We start from the raw sequence: 16,796 nt of genomic DNA on the forward strand, positions 1-16,796 counted from the left end.
CCATCCCTAGATCCCTGCCCCCTTCATAAACTCTGAACCTACAGCTGGACCCAAATGGCCCCTAAAAAGCAGGCTATGCAAATTCCTGGTCTCTAGACAATCACAGAGGGAGCAGATTGTTACTGCTGCTTCTCCTTATTCCCTATAAAGTCAAAGAAAAAGGAAAGACTACTCCCTCACAATCCAGCCACTCTGCAAATGGTCCATGACGCTTCCCATTCTGGTTCAAGACTGCTCCAGTTGGCAGGAAGTTCTTTCTTAGACTGAGCCCAGATAACTGTAGCTCCTTAATCCTGAGTTCTTGGTGCTCCCTCTGGAGCTACCCCGTTTTCAGATTTATTCTCTTAACCACACAAAATCATTTCTGCTATTTGAAAGCAGCTATTCTATCCCTCAATCACTCACTCACCCACCCACCCCCAAATACTGTTTTTCTAAGGTTAAATATCCCCTTTGATCCTTTCTCATGACCCAACTTCTACCCCTTCCTCCCTTTTCCTCTAACCAAACTATGGTTTATTATTGGCCCTCTCAAATGAAGTGCCAAGAAGAGAACACAGAATCACCTATGTTGCCTAAGCAGTTCAGGGTAGAGAAAGACAATTATCATCTAAGTATCTTCTATCAAACCAATCTAGGGTTGCATTTGCCCTTTATGGCTGCCATGTCAACCCAGTGCATTATGCTGACCACAAGGTCAAACCCTTAGGTCTTTTTAAGGTAGGTCACCTCCACCCTATACTTAGGTGATTACTTTTCATGTAAGTGCCAGGTCTAATATTTGACCCTATTAAATTTTCTTTTGTTCTATCCCATCAAGATTTTTTAATCTTCAGTCATCCCATATATTTACTGCCTCTCCCAAATTTCACGACATCAGAAAAGTTGAGAAAAATGCCATTTCCTTCTTAATCAGTATTAGGTCTTCACCAATATTAAATTAAATTAAATCATCTTTATCATTGTTAAAAAATATAATGACATGAGTTTGGGCTGAGGACAGATCCCAAGAGCATGACATTAGAGACCTCCCTCTCTCTTCAAAACTGGACCCAGCACCAATAGTACTCTTACAGAAATTTATGAGCTCTTCTTACAAATGAGATGATAGTAATACATGAAAAGTCCCTGCTACATCCAACATGTCAGAATGTCATACAGAAGTATTCATCTTCTCTTACATTCCCCTAATCCTAAAATCATCATCATCATAACTGGCATTTTTAGGTTTCACAAACACTTGATCTAGAATTTTTGGGTGGGTGTTGGGATAGGTTCTAGACTTGGGATTTCCCTGTATAGGAAGCACCCAGAGAGTAGGGTAGAATTGGCCTCAGAGCCAAGAAGATCTGAATTCAAGAGGATATGCTTGACATCTCCTTGCTGTGTATCTGGGCAGCTAAGATTCTATATTGGGAAGGAGCTAACCAGCATTGGTCAAGGTAGTTTATTACAGGTGAAGAAATTGAGGCAAATAAAGTTTTTTGTGCCCAGAATCAAACAGCTTAGGAAATGTCTAGGCAAGATTTGAACTTGGATCTTTTTAAATTGAGTCCAATGCCATATCCATTGTGTTATCTAGCCACCTAAGTTGGATCATGAGATCACTGATTTATTACCTTAGTTCAAATTCCTAATCTTACTGAAGAGGAAACAGAGATCCAGGGGGTCTGAGTGGTTTCCCTTAAGTGAAAGCAGTGGACTTGACCTCAGCATCTTGAACTCCAAGATTGATACTCTTTTCCCCCTGACCCTGTTACACCCTCTTGGATCCAAATACACCAAACCTTCACCAAGTTCCAACTCCAGTTGCCCTCCCACTGTTTTCTTCATGACTGAATGATTTGCCTTCCAGCCATGCTGGAATATCATGTAGTGGGTCAGACCACAACCTCATGGCACCCTTTGGTCATGGAATCTCTGTTCTGCATATCTAGAACTCAACTCACTTGGCAGGCATTTATCCAGTCACTGTGCTAAGTTCTAGGGATTCAGGGGCAACAAGGAGGCAACTCCTGCCTTCAAGGAACTTACAAAATAATGAAGGAAGGAGGGAAGGGACTAACCATGAGGGAATCAGGAAACATCTTGAAGGAGGTGGTATTAGAGGGTGCTAAAGATTCTGAGAGGCAGGAAGGAGGGAGGGTACTGCAGGTATGAGAAAGGCACCCAGTGATGAGCCCTGGGGTTTCCATTAGAGTAGAACAGTGATTCCCAAAGTGGGCACTACCGCCCCCTGGTGGGTGCTGCATTAATCCAGGTGCGGTGGTGATGGCCACAGGTGCATTTATCTTTCCTATTAATTGCTATTAAATTTTTTAAAATTAATTTCCAGGAGGATAAGTAATATATTTTCTGGAAAGGGGGCAGAAGGCCAAAAAAGTTTGGGAACCACTGGAATAGAAGGAGGCCTTTTTTCTCACTCAGACAGCCCTGTGCCACTTTGCATAGGATACAAGAGAAATGGAGGAAAATTTTTCCACATTTCCTTCAGAAGAATAATCACACTTTTAAAAATAATCAGGAGGAGAGGGGGGCCATTAGGTGATTTGGTAAATAGAGAGCCAGGCCTAGAGATAGGAGGTCCTGGGTTCAAATCTAGTCTCAGACATTTCTTAGCTATACGGGCAAGTCAATTAACCCCATTGCCTAGCCCTCACCACTCTTCTGCCTTAGAACCAATATATAGAATTGATTCTAAGACAAAATATAAGGGTTTAGTGGGGCATCTAGATGGCTCAGTGTACTGAGAGTCAGGTCTAGAGACAGGAAGTTTACATCTGGCCTCAGATCCTTCCTAGCTGTGTGATCCTGGGCAAGTCACTTGGCCCCCATTGCCCTAGCCCTTACTGCTCTTCTAATTTAGAACCAATACATAGTATTGATTCTAAGACAGAACATGAGTTTTAATAAGAATAGTAATCAGGTGGTAAGGTTTGTCCAGTTTTGAAAACTCAGTGCTCCATGGGGCTCTGTCTACTTGATTCTGGGGCTCTCAGGCCAATGAATGGTTTGGCGGTATGCTGGAGAGCTGGATGGACTGGATTTGAACTCTCTAGACGTGGGTTAAAAAACTGATTCTGCTCCCTACCACCTGGAAGACCTTGAACAAATCATTTCCCATGAGAGGTTTGGACTAGACAGTCTCAAAGGGCCCTTCCAGGTCTAAATCCCATGATTAACTCCAACAGGACCTCACTTAGATAGCCAAGAATATGAGGGGTCCTTTGGGGTCCAGGAAGCCCACCTTGAAAGTCTGTAGATGGAGCAAGTGGTAATAATAAGAAAAAGAATGTCTCCCATGTGTATTGCCTTTGACAATTCACAAAAGCCTTCCAGGTCTTTCTCTGGGCCCTCACATCAGCCCTGGGAGGTAGGCAGGGCAGGGTTCATTCTCCCCATTTGATAGATGGAGACAAAATAGAGACTTCCTGCTAAAACCCCTGTCCTCCTGGGGGCCCTGCCCCTGCCCCTTTATGTCTTCTCTTATACCACACGGCCCCCTCTTGGTTCCCCCACCATCACCATTACTGTGTTAAAACAAGAATAATAATGATATCAGTTATAGCAATCCTGTGGGCATTATCAGGCTGGCTTCACCACTGGTAATAAATGGTCCAGAGCCTGAATCCTTTGGGCCAACATTGGGGTAGCCCCCTGCAGGAGACAAAGATCTGGGGGGGCCGGGCTGGGCTTGCTCCCTTGGGGTGCCCTGTATAGAATGGCAGATCTCTGAAGGCCGGGGCTATTTCATTTTTGTCTTTTAACACCCCCTTCCCACCCCCAAGGGCCTAACCCACTCTCTGGCATTTAGTAAGTGTTTTAATCAATCGATGTGTGTTGGCTGATTGATTGGTTGGTTGGTTGGTTGGTTGGTTGATGGGAGAGCCCAGCAATTCCAAATGGCAGCAGTCCTATCTGGCAATGGACTTCAAGGGTCTCTTTAGCCGCTGTCCAGGTCTAAAGTAGGTGAGGGCTGGAGGACTGAGCCAAGAGATGCTTTGTCTTTAGATTCTCCAACATGCTGGGAACACACAGAAGCTCCTCCTAAACTCTTGGCTAAGCAGCAGATATGGTGGAGTCTGCTGCCCCCCTCAGGACAGACACTGCTCTTGCCTGCTGCTCTGGCCCTTTGAGCCCAGGAACCCACTCTTCAAGTGTTCTCTTCTCCAACAAACTGGCCTTAGATCAGAACCACAGGTCCAATGCCCTACCAGGCACCTGATTCTGCCTCCCTAGAGGTGAACCCAGGGAAAGGAGCTTTTCCCAAGAGAGATTCATTGGGAAAAGAAGCCTCTTGTGGTAAAGGAATGGGGGAGCCACTCAAGAGAAGACAAGCTCCCAATTTCCTCTTTCTGCATCCTGCGGGGAAGTAACTAGATCTTCTACATACACACTATCGATCTTCTCCTTTATCCCCCAAAAATAAAAAAAAAATAAAAATTTTTTTAAAAAGGATACAGCCAGACACTGGAGCTGTGTCTTCAACGGTGTAAGGAGCTCCCTGTAATAAACTACCTGGACCAATGCTCCTTCTCTGAAACATAGAATCTTAGTTGCCCAGATACACAGCAAGGAGATGTCAAGCAGGTCTTCTTGAATACAGATCTTCTTGGCTCTGAGGCCAACTCTACCCTACTCTCTGGGTGCTTCCTACACAGGGAAATCCCAAGTCTAGAACCTATCCCAACACCCATCAAAAAAATTCTAGATCAGAATTATTTTCTGTCCAATTAAAAGCCTGGGGTGGGGACTGGATAGGATAAGACAGCCACTTCAGGAAGGCTATGCTCTGAGGACCAGCCCATTTGGACCCTGCTATGTAGGAAACCAAAAAGGGAAGATGGGGAGGACAAGAAGAGGGAAACTCCATAAGAGGCAGAGTATTTGTGAAAAGCTCTCTGGGCTAAGAAATGGCAAGGCTGGATTCACCATTCATTAACCATTTAACCCTAGCCAAATCACTCTACCTTCTTTGCCACTGTCTGGTACTCTATTATACCTGTGGGTGGTCCAACAAGGCAGAGAGCAAGTCATCCATTCTTGAGCAACGTTCCCTTTTCTGTGAAGAAAAAAAAACACATTTTCCCCCTGACCTTAAACACTTCACTCATTTGCTGGGTGGGAGTTAGGTATCTGCTGTGAATAAGGCACTGTGCTGCTAGGAACAGAAAGATGAAGAAGCCATGGTCCCTGACCTCGGGAGGCTGATAGTCTAATCAGGAATCAATGACCTAGGGAATAAATGACAAATGTAATACCAGGCAGGATGTGGAAATGCCATGAGAAGATAAATGGCCACCATCTGATAGATTCTAGAAACTTTCATGGTGGAGGCAGGATTCAGAGCTGGTTCTTAAAAGATGGGTAAGATTTTAGCAAGTAGAGATAGGTAAGGAGGGCCTTACAAGCAGAAATAAAGATAAAAAAATGAATAAAGACATGGAGGCAGGAAAACAAAGGCTATATTTAAGGAAAGCAAGCAGTACAGTTTGACCATATCCAGTGGTATTTTGGTGAATATTTTAATAACGAGCTCTCTGGGGGGGGGGGGTAATTAATTCATGACACACATTTAAGTTCATTTTCTTAAGTCTTGACAATCAAAAAAGTAATAAATCAAGCCCTGATTTCACCAATTTCCAAGGTCTGAAAATTTAACATTTGGCTCTAGCAAGCTGGTTAAAGTGGGCTTTGGCATATCCCTGGCTATATCCTGGAGCACATGTAAGAAAGCAGTGATATATAAGTTTGGGGACAGATAAGGGTTCAGTGGATAGAGTTGCTAAACCCAGAGTCTGGAGGACCTCAGTTCAATCTGGTCTCAGACACTGTCTAGCCATATAACCCTGAGCAAGTCATTTAACTCCAATTGACTAGCCCTTAACACTCTTTTGCCTTGGAACTGGTATTTGTATCAGTTCTAAAATAGAAAGTAAGAGTTATTTAAAAGAAGAAGAAAAGAAAGCTTGGACCATTCTGGTGGATCTTGAATGCCAGAGAAAGGAGTTTCAACTTGATTCATTGGGTAATAGAGAACCACTGAAAGTTGCTTTTTTTCCAACTAGACTAGGGGCAGAACCTGTGCTTTCACTGGTGTAGGAAGATTCTGGTGAGGAGCCAGCACTGGCTCTGCCATTTAGAACATGGCCTAGAATACAGAGAGATCCAAGAAATGCTTTAGAGTTACTCATCTAATATATGGCAAAGGCAGGACTCAGTCTTTCTTGGCTCCAAGGTCAGCTCTCCACCAGTCATCATCAAACATAAGCGATTAAGTAGGAGACCATTGTACTAGTTCAGGTTTAAAATAGTAAAATCTGAACAATAATGGTGGCAGGGGAAATGGAAGAGAGAGAGATTTGAGCTTGCACACAGGGACTGGTTTTTGGTTTGAGGTTTTTGTTCTTTTGCTTTCTTTGTATCCCCAGCACCTAGCACAGTGCCTGACACATGATGGGCCTTTAATAAATGCTTATTGACTTGATTACCTCATGTGGTGTGCTAGAAAGTGAACTAGTCTTCAAGAGAAGACTTGGGTTGAGTCCCAGCTCTAATATGAACTCACTTGTGCAAGTAACTCTGGAATAACCACCTGCCTGCTGAATCTTGTTTCTTCATCAGTATAATAAGGATAATAATCCTTGTATTTTTAGCACACCCTGGGGGTTATTGGGGAAAAGATCTGTAAATCTTAAAAGAAGATTTAACAAGGCTTCAGTTTCCTCATCTGGAAAATGATGGTGTCAGCCAAGAGGACCTTTAAGTCCCCTTTCAATTCGAAATCAATGATTCTTTGATTTGAGTTGTTATTACCATGATTAGAAGCCATATGAGGATAAATGAAATAATAACTAGTACCTAGGCATGATAAATGGCAGAATTTCAGCTTGAAATCATGAAGATTCAAGTTCAAATCCATCTTCCAACATATACTAGTAATATGACCTTGGGCACTTAGGTTTACCTCAGTTTCTTCATCTATAAAATGAGGATAACAGTAGCACCTACCTCCTAGAGTCGTTGTGAGAATCAAATAAGAATTTTATAAGGCATTTTGCAAACCTTTATAAATGTTTATTATTAGTATTATTATTATCCCTTTCAAGTTTAAAGAGGACATTGTCATATGATCCTCACAACAGCCCTGTGTGATAGATAATGCAAATGTTCGTTTATCTTCATTTTATAGATGAGAAAACTGAGACTTGGAAGATGAAGAGATTTGCCCATAGCCAGCAAATGTCAAAGCTAAGACTTAGACCTGGCTAGGTCTTCAGTCTCCAAAGTCGGGGCTTTCCATCCTGCATCTGGAACCCTGAACTGGGAATCAGGAAACCCGACTAGTTATGTCAAAAAAAAAAAGTCATATGTGACCTTGGACAAGCTCAGAAACTGAGGCTTAGAGCATTAAGGAGACATACTTACCTATAGTCAGTAAATGTCAAAGCTAGGAATTAGACCTAGCTAGTTTTATGGGACTCTGGACTGGGAATCAGGAAAACTGGGTCCAATTCCAGTTATGGCAGTGATGTGTGACCTGGGACAAGTCTCCTAGCCTCAACTCTCTGGCCCTGAATAGCCACTTCTGCACATTGAAGGTTCTGTTCTAAGGTTCTGGATTTTGTTTTTCTCAAAGAGGAAGGCCCATGGAATATAGTCTCACCCTTCACCTCCTGCCTTTGAGTAAAATGTAAACTGTGCAAATTTGTCCCATTAGTGGGCTTTCTGCCATTGTGAAAGCCATCATTTCTCTGAAGTGGAAGCATTAGCTGGAACAGGAAATGAGATCTGGGGTAAATACATAGTTTGTTTGCCATAACATCTGAAATGCCTCTGACATCTTTCCTTGTTTCCCTCTCTCCCACGCTGTAATTCTGACAAACGATTTTAGCCGGTGCTGAGAAAAGGACTTTCTTTCCCACTTTCCAAATATTTCCCAACTCTCAATTTATGATCTGTGCTTTGCCAGCCCAAATTCCCCGAACTATTTAGTCATTATGGGGGTCCCTGCATCTTTTATAAGCCCAGGGTTCAGAAGGAGCCAGAGGTATTTTTTTAACCCTTCCATCTTAGAATCAATTCGGTGTAGCAGAAGAGTGGCAAAGGCTAGACAACAGAAATCGGGTGACTTGCCCAGGATCACACAGCTAGAAAGTGTCAAATTTGAACCCAGGACCATCCATCTCTAGGCTTGGCTCTCCATTCACTGAGCCACCTGGCTGCCCCCAACCCCTTCATTTTACAGTTGAGGAAACTGAAGCCCAGAGGGTGATTTGCCCAATGTTGCACAGTTCATAAGTATCAGAATCATAATTCAAACCCAGGTCCTCTATCTCTAATTATTTTTCACATGCTTTTAAGCCTTTTTGATACAAACTACCAGAACTGCTTTTTCCTCCTTCCCTCTTTAGCTGACCATCATCCACTCATCTATCTGTCTTGAAATAGTTCACCCCAATTTTTGGCAGCCTAGTAAATGCCATAGGTACATTCTTTCCAAGCAACCACTCCTCCCCAAGTGTTCAGATATTTCTTATCAAAAAGTCCCTAGAGAAGCTTATTTAGAGATCACCAATTCTTCGAAGGACTTCTTGTGGGTCTGTAGGACCTTCTTTCCCTCTGAGCATCCCCCAGATCTCTTGAAGCAGCTTGGACTCAGAGGATATTGCCAGTGTAGTGCAGACCACAGGAGTGAGGTCTCCATGTTTTCTGGTCCACACCAGCCCCTGGGGAAGATTGAGGGCAGAAAGACAAATAAGAATGTGACCCACGTGAACCTGTCAGTTCAGCAAACAATTTGGTTCATCTTTCCAGCCTAAGGAACAACATTATCTATACTGAGTTTCTCCAGTAGACCTAAATAAGATTTGTTTGAGCGAGGAAGGAGGAACATGCCACATACAGACCTTCTTCAGCAACCCTAAGCTATATATTTCCAGTGGAAACAGCCAGGTTTGCCCTGCCACTCTATCCCAGACAACTTGCCCTACTTTGTAATACCTTGATGAACCTTGGTTAATTAATATTGGTAGATGGTTGATATCATGGAAGGGCTCAGGGTGCTAATCACTGAGCAAGATCATCTCTGTTGGGCTCAGATTGAAGTTTTCATCATCCCTTAGCTTCCAGTCTACATACAAGGGCCACAGAAAACATTCCACCAGGAATCATAGAGTTAGAAGGGGCTTTAATGGCCACAAAGTCTCATTTTCTCATTTTCAAATGAGAAAATTGAAGCTGAAGCAGGTGAAGTGATTTGCTGAACGTCACACAGCTCGTATCTGAGGCAGGATTTTAATTCAAGTCTTCCAGGGCTCTCGGCACGATAGTCCCACCTGGCTGCCCCTCGGTGAGTTCTTCTAACAGTGACCAGATTCTTGCTTTCTGCCTCTCTCTGTCTCTCTATAGCGGTCTTGCTGACAGTGTGTTGCATGAGGAGGAAGAAGAAAACATCAAACCCAGAAAACAACCTGAGTTATTGGAATAACGCCATCACCATGGACTACTTCAACAGGCATGCTGTGGAGCTGCCCAGAGAGATCCAGTCCCTGGAAACTTCTGAGGTAGGGTCCACCTGGGGGCGTGGAGATTCGGGGCCAGTCTTGGGAGTGACTCTGGTCCTCCTCTACTGCTACATCGTGGTGTGGAGAGTTCTTGAAGGCCAGGACAGCCATGTAAGCAAGCGTTAGTCATCTTGTTCAAGTCGTAGTCATGTAGTCAGATATGGCCAACATGTTGGTTCTTTTTTCTTAATTTGACTTCATTGTTACAAGAGAAGATGCTATAGAAGAAAGAGGGTAAGTGGGAATCATCTGGGCAGTGACAACAAGATATCTTTGTAAAACCTGAAGACAGGGATGGTGCTAGATCGAGAAGGGTCCTGGGTTTGATTCTAGGCTCTGTCAGATACTACCCATATGACATTGGGCAAGTCATTCAGTCCCTCTGGCCTTGGTCCAACTGTGGTATTGTGTAAAGAGCACTAAATGTAGATTTAGAGGACCTGAGTTCAAGTTAGGACTCTGACACATACTGGCTGGAAGATCCTGGGCAAAGTACCACCTCTAAAGTACAAGTCTTTCAAACTCCTAAACTTGTAGAACATTAAGAGAGGTTCCTCCTCAAGAGTTCTCTATAATGATGATCTGCCATTGGGAGGGACCCCAAGAGATCATTAGGATCACTTCTGTGCCTCTGGTTGGGTCATTTTCAAACCTTAAAAGCCTTGTTTACCTGGTGTACCACACAGCAAACCCATGGCCACAATCTAGCCAGGAAATGAGTAGGCAAATCATTGAAGAACCCTGATGGAATTATTCATGTGCTTCATCCTTCACCAGTGAAGGAAAAAGCAGTGGAAAGAACTGGCTGTAAGAATAAGAGATGACTTCCCCTAAGTATTTCCCACAGATCTATGTGGGAACCTCTCAGCACATTTATATTTTTTATAAATACATTTTAAATCATATGTAATTCTATGTAAAAATAATCCTGTCAAAAATTAGGGTGAAATTGCCATCTATTATTAAAAAGGAATGTATTTTTGGCCCCATTAATAAAGCTATGGGGCGGGGGAAGCTAGGTGGCTCAATAGATAGAGACAGGAGGTCTTGGGTTCAGATCTGACCTCAGACATTTCTTAGCTGAGTGATTTTGGGCAAGCAACTTAACCCCCATTGGCTACCCTTTATCACTCTTCTGCCTTACAACAAGTACATAGTATCTATTCTAAGATGGAAGGCAAGAGATAAAAAAAATTTTTTAAGAGATCCACAGCATCCTGGGCTAGAAATGATGGCACAGCTCTTCTCAGCCCTGAGCAAAGCACATCTAAAGTCTTGGTTGCACTTCTGGCCACTGTATTTTATTTGATTTTAAACCCTTACCTTCCATCTTAGAATCAATACTAAGTACTGGTTCCAAGGCAGAAGAATGGTAAGGACCAGGAAACTGAGGCTAAGTGACTTGTCCAGGTTCACACATCTAAGAAGTATCTAAGACAAAATTTGAACCCAGGATCTCCTGTCTCCGGGTCTTGGCCACTGCACTTTATAAGGAAAACAATCAACTGGAAAAGGTCAAGAGAAGGGCAACCAAGAGAATGAAAGTCCTTGACCAGTCATGCTGAATTAGCCCTTAAGATGGTTAGCTCTGGGAAAAGGGAAAAGACAAAGGGAAGTTGACAAAGATGAAAGTGTGCTTTCAACTATTTGACAGGCTGTCATGAGGGAAAAAAAAGAATTATTCTAATTGGTTCCAGAGGACTAAACTAACATCATTCAGTCAACAAATATTTATGAAGCACCTACTATGTGTCAGAGACCATACTGAACACTGGGAATACAAAGTAAGGGAAAAGACAATCCTTGCATTCAAGTTGCTCATAGTCTAATGGAAGAGACAACATGCAAGCAACTGTAAACAAATAAACTATCTACAGGAGAAACTGGAAATATTCAATAGAACAAAGGCATTAAAATTAGGTAGAAGTTGCAAGTAAGGATAACTCATGGCACAGGATCCCCCTAAGTTCACAGACTAGATCCGATCTTGGTTATGATCCTCAAAAGGTACCTTTTTTTAAAAAGAACTCACCCAAAGTTTTACCTTGGAAATCTCGCAATAATTCTATGTATATAACAAGAGTCCCCAACTCCCTATAATGCGCATTAGATATTGAATAGCCCTTATTTTACCCCATTAAATTTTTCAGAAAATGCAAAGGACTATCAAGGGCCCATAAACAGATAAAGAAAACAAAAGTGCCCTCACAGTAGTTGTTCTCAATAAGAACTAAATTTCAAGAGTGCCATCCAAACAAGTCTCCCACATTCTAGTGAATCTCTAGGCCACCAAACGCCATCCCTCAGTGTCCTACACAACCCTTTCAGGTTTATATGCCCCACTATGGTTTAAGTACTCTTCTCTCCACCTTCTGGAATGGAAATATTTGGAACTGTTCCACAGCCATTCTTCCTTTTCATCAGATCTGTACTCGCCATAATATCTTGGGGTGTGCAAAGTCCTTATTTCTTGCCTGTCCCTGCCTCTTATATCATAATTCTACTTTCCAGTTACAGAGGACACATTGAAGATCCTCCTCTTTCCTCAGAGAGGATGCTTGCTAAAGAAATCCTTTTCTTTCTATAAGAGGTACAATCCCAAAATGTAGAATTATTCACAACTCCCAAGGCAAGTACTGAGCAAGAAATCTCCTTTTTCCTTCTAGAAGGCTAAATTCCAGGATCACACTGCCTAGGAAATTATACCTCTCCCCACTTCCTTACACAAGAAGTTGGAGTCCATGAACATTGTTCATAAATTTCCTTCTCTAATCAAATATACAAGTAAATATCTGTTTGTGCCATGTTTTTCTCCAAGAATTCCATCATGATCCTGACTGCTGCTATCTTCTGGCTTGGCAAAGTCCACCATAGATCTCTGTTATCTGACTTGTGCTTCAAAGAGGAACCAAGCAGAAAGTGGCTAGGAATTTAAGGTTCAGGAATCACCCTCTTGGACCATCTAGACAAGTACATGATACTTACCAAATGCTTGTGCCATAAGTCACCGTTAACTTCCCTTCTACTCCATCCTCTCAATTCTGCAGAAGAAAGGAGCAAAGAAAAAGATGGCAGAAGGGTTAAGCAAGTCTGCTAATTCACCTTTGCAGGATGGGCAAAGGGGGTACCCTTCCACAAGGACCTAGGCACTGGATTCATCTTGGGGGCATCCCAACCACTGGATATTAATTGGGATTCCATCCACTAGAAATTAATCAGGTGTCTTTGTCCTCTTAACAAAATGCCAATGGGTATGGCCATACCCCATGGAGGAAGAGGTTTGCCTGCATCTCCAGGCCCTATAAGGGGAAAGGCATTCTCATGAAATTAATTTGGAGGAAATTTTTCAGCCAACTCCTCTCCAGAGGCACTAAGTACTAAGGCTTGATGAAAAAAGAACTTCCAAATAATTAGAGCGATCCAAAAGTGGGCCATTTTACCACTGTAAACAGAAGAGTCCCCCTCCTTGGAGGTCTTTAAGCAAAGACTGAATGACCACTTGTCAATACTGTCACGTTCTGGTAAGGGTTGGACCACATGACCCTTAAGGTCCCATCCATCACTGGGATTCTGTGATATGTGGATGAACCACATGAAGATTATCATGAGCTAAACACACGCGTGCACACACACACACACACACACACACACACACACACACACACACATTTTGCTAGCCCAAAATACAGGCCACTGATTTGTACAAAACCTGCCCGACATCAAAGGACTGTTCTTTTTCAGTGTAAACAGATATTTGTTTCCTTTCAAAGAGCTCTCATTTTAAAGGTGCAGCCTACATTTAGGGGTGCTGCTCACAGTTACACCAATATGCCACTTAAATTTGTTTCTACGCAGATCTGCTTTGTACTCAGAATTATTCACTCACTCTTCCCCATTTAAGCTGCCAATTTTATGGCTTGCCAAAAGCTTCTCCAAAACAGATTTCATAGTGGCATTTAAAACTGGTAGCTTACTCTCCTCCTGTATTTGGATGAACCTCCCATCTCAGAGCTCTCGGTCCTCCACCAGAAGGAAATTGAGGGAAAAATGAATAGAGGAACCAGTGTGGAAAATCAGACTGCCTGAAATCACTTGGAATTTGGCATACATTTCCTCTCTCCCTCTCTCCCTCTCCCTGCTTCCCTCCCTATGTGAGGTGCTTTGGGGAATATTCACTTTACCATACCTTTATAGGACTAACCCATTCATAAACTTCCAGGTCCTGGATAGCTCCTCCCTACTGAGCAGTGGCTGGGTGTGGGATTAAGAGGGAAGAGCTCAGGGTTCACACTTAGCAGGTGGGGTGGGGGAAAGCTTATTCTTTTTTGGAGTACTGGAGCCCCAGATTCATCTTTCCCTTCCCCTATTTGCAAAACAGATCTTTTGGGAAAGTTGATTTATTCTTTGAAAATAAATAAACAAGCACTCCTCATTTCTCTCTCATTCATCCTCTGTCCTGTTCTTATCCTTCCCCTTTCCTTCCCTCTCTCTCCCCTTCTCTCCTTCTTCCCTCCTCTCTCTCTCCTTCTGTAGTCCCATTCCTCTCCTTTTCTTCTTCCCTTTCTTTTCTCCTTACACTCCTTTATGTCACACATATACCAAATATGTGTCCCCACTTTGGCATTAGGAAAAGTGCCACTAAGATAGGAGATTGGAGCAGCTGGGTGGCTCAGTGGATAGAGAGCCAGGCCTGGAAACAGGAGAACCTAAGTTCAAATATGGCCTCAGCAATGTGACTTTGGACAAGTCACTTAACTGCCATTGCCTGGCCCTTACTGTTCTTCTGCCTTGGAACCAATGCACAGTATTAATTTCAAGACAGAACATAAAGGTTTAAAAATACATATAGGGGTTCTACCTTTACATTATGGGAACAACACTGTTAATTCACACTTGATCATTGTATGTATGCCTCCACTTAGCATAGTACCTTACATATAGAAGGCTGAATAAATGGTTGTTGAATTGTGATGATAATGGTGACAATGACAAGCAAAAAGAACACGAGTCTTCAGAACATTTTTTAAATATCACTTCCCTGTTGAGGAAGCCCAGCAGCAACTCCCTACCATCATCTACTTGTCCTAAGACCTAGTAGTAGTTCCAGGGTTCTCTCCTGCCATCTCTAAGTCTTTAATTGTCCATAGCAGCTTATGCCAGAGTTTGAGACCAGATATGATTAGCTAGTGCCAGGGGGGTGGATTTGAATCCAGAGCTTCCTGACTCAAGTCTGCTGATTTCTGACTACTCAGCTGCAGTGCCTCTCTCACGCCCTTTCCTCTCATTTTCTCCTCTAGGACCAGCTCTCGGAGCCCCGCTCTCCAGCCAATGGAGATTACAGAGGCAGTGGGATGGTCCTTGTAAACCCCTTCTGTCAAGAAACGCTGTTTGTAGGAAACGACCAAGTGTCTGAGATCTAACCTGCACCATCCCGCTCGCGCAACAATTCTGGGCTTTCCGTCTCTAAATTATAAATACATATATATATTATAAATATAACCTTTGTGTAACCATGACTTAATGAGAAACATTTTCAGCTTTTTTTCCTAAAAATTGTCAACATCTTTTTTATAAGTGTGGTTGAAAAGCAAACTTTACAGAATGACCTGTGGCTTTATAAAATAAAGGTATTTCTAAGCAAAATGGTCATGCCGGTTGCTTCTCTTGGTATCTGTCTTCAGGGTCACGTGAGGGAAATAATTCTCACAAGACCCCCAAGTCAAGTAAGTTGTCCCCAGCCTCTAGCGGGGTCTTCAGCCTGGGTCTGATGTAGCCACACTCTGACTATAGTCAGTTTTGCCCACAGAAGCCAATCACGCTAATCTGAACCTGTTCCCACTTCTCCTAATGTTCCTCACATGCCCCAGAGAAGGAATCAAGGCCACTGGGGTATAAAGGGTGACCAGATTCACAAAGCGGGAGATGGAGGGAGGTGAGAAGGGCCCTCAGGTCATAAAATTCGAACAGAAATGGATGGACCTTAGAAGTTAGCAGTCTCAGCTCTGCCACTTTACAGAGTCAGTGAATGATTTACCCAAGGTCTCATAGTCATTGGCAGAGCTGTCCAAGGAACCCAGGACCTCTGACCATTCAATCCAATTCCCTTTATACTACACTGGGCTGCCTCCCAGTAACCAACTCAGAGTAACTCAAGTAGCTCCTATTGACAATTAAGCAAAATTCCATCTAAACTCTTGGAATCTGATCAAAGAAGTATGTATAGTTATAGACATACTAAGTGGACCTCTTCATGTCAATTCAGCTTATAAGATATTCATAAGACAAATCACATGACAGAATATACTGTAATGGAAAAAAAGTGGGTTTGGAGTCCAAAGACCTGGATTCAATTCCTATATCTTCCACTTAATGCCTGCAACCCTGAATAAGTTACTTAATCTCTCTGGGTCTCAGTCTTCCTCATCTATAAAATAAGGAATTTACATTAGTTTGCATTAAGGGCTCTTTCAGCCATAAATCCTGTGACGATACCAAATGCCATAGAACAATATGATGGAAATGATTTTTGATGGACATAAAAACATTTCATCTTTTAGCTACTTCTCCTCCCATTAGTAACTTAACTTTTACATGGGAGGAAAGTTATCTTAGGGTTGCATTCCAACTTTGAAGAAGGGCAAGTCACCTGTTGTCCCCAAAAGAATATTTGGGTCATGGTTGATATTCAAATATTTTGTGGACTTTTTTTAATCATTAAAAAGGCAAATGCGGGTGCATGACTACTCTTGCAATCCTTCCTCCTCCTGGAATCCTAAAAAGAATCAGATTTCCAAAGCAAATCATTTAGGAGAAAAATGTCAAGAAAATTTCTACTACACACTTTGGAATAAGCCACCACAAGCCCAAATCGCTATCTTTCCTAGATTTCCCCAGGAATCGCAGACTGTTTTCCATCTAGAACCTTGGACAATGTTAGCTGCTAGTGAGAACCCCTATCCTCCCACCACCACAATTCCCCACCTACATAGTTATCAGGCAATCAGTAACTTGGGAAGGGCTCCTAAGGAGAGCTGGCTTTACTTTCCTTTGCTAATTATCTAGATCATTTGGAAAAGATATTTTGACCTTCTAACAAACAATGGGTATGTGGCTGGATAAGAGAGAACTCCAAGATCCCTCTCAGCTTTAAGATTCTGTGACCCAGAAGACTTTCTTTGAGTTTAAATTAAGTGAAGCTTTTGGGTAGGGGAAGATTCCATTAAAGAATTC

The 16,796-nt window shown here is 42.6% G+C and overlaps 1 protein-coding gene across 1 annotated transcript; it reads left to right on the forward strand.

Annotated features, from left to right (window-relative positions):
* The first annotated feature begins 2,067 nt into the window (after positions 1 to 2,067).
* TMEM108 (transmembrane protein 108) lies at positions 2,068 to 14,986 on the forward strand. The gene is made up of 4 exons (XM_044678897.1): positions 2,068 to 2,154; positions 3,000 to 3,018; positions 9,412 to 9,566; positions 14,864 to 14,986. Exons 1-4 carry the CDS (start codon positions 2,068 to 2,070, stop codon positions 14,984 to 14,986), a joined length of 384 nt encoding a protein of 127 aa, XP_044534832.1.
* Positions 14,987 to 16,796: the final 1,810 nt, after the last annotated feature.

This window comes from Gracilinanus agilis, chromosome 5 (assembly GCF_016433145.1).
Source record: "Gracilinanus agilis isolate LMUSP501 chromosome 5, AgileGrace, whole genome shotgun sequence".
NCBI classification, from domain to species: domain Eukaryota; kingdom Metazoa; phylum Chordata; class Mammalia; order Didelphimorphia; family Didelphidae; genus Gracilinanus; species Gracilinanus agilis.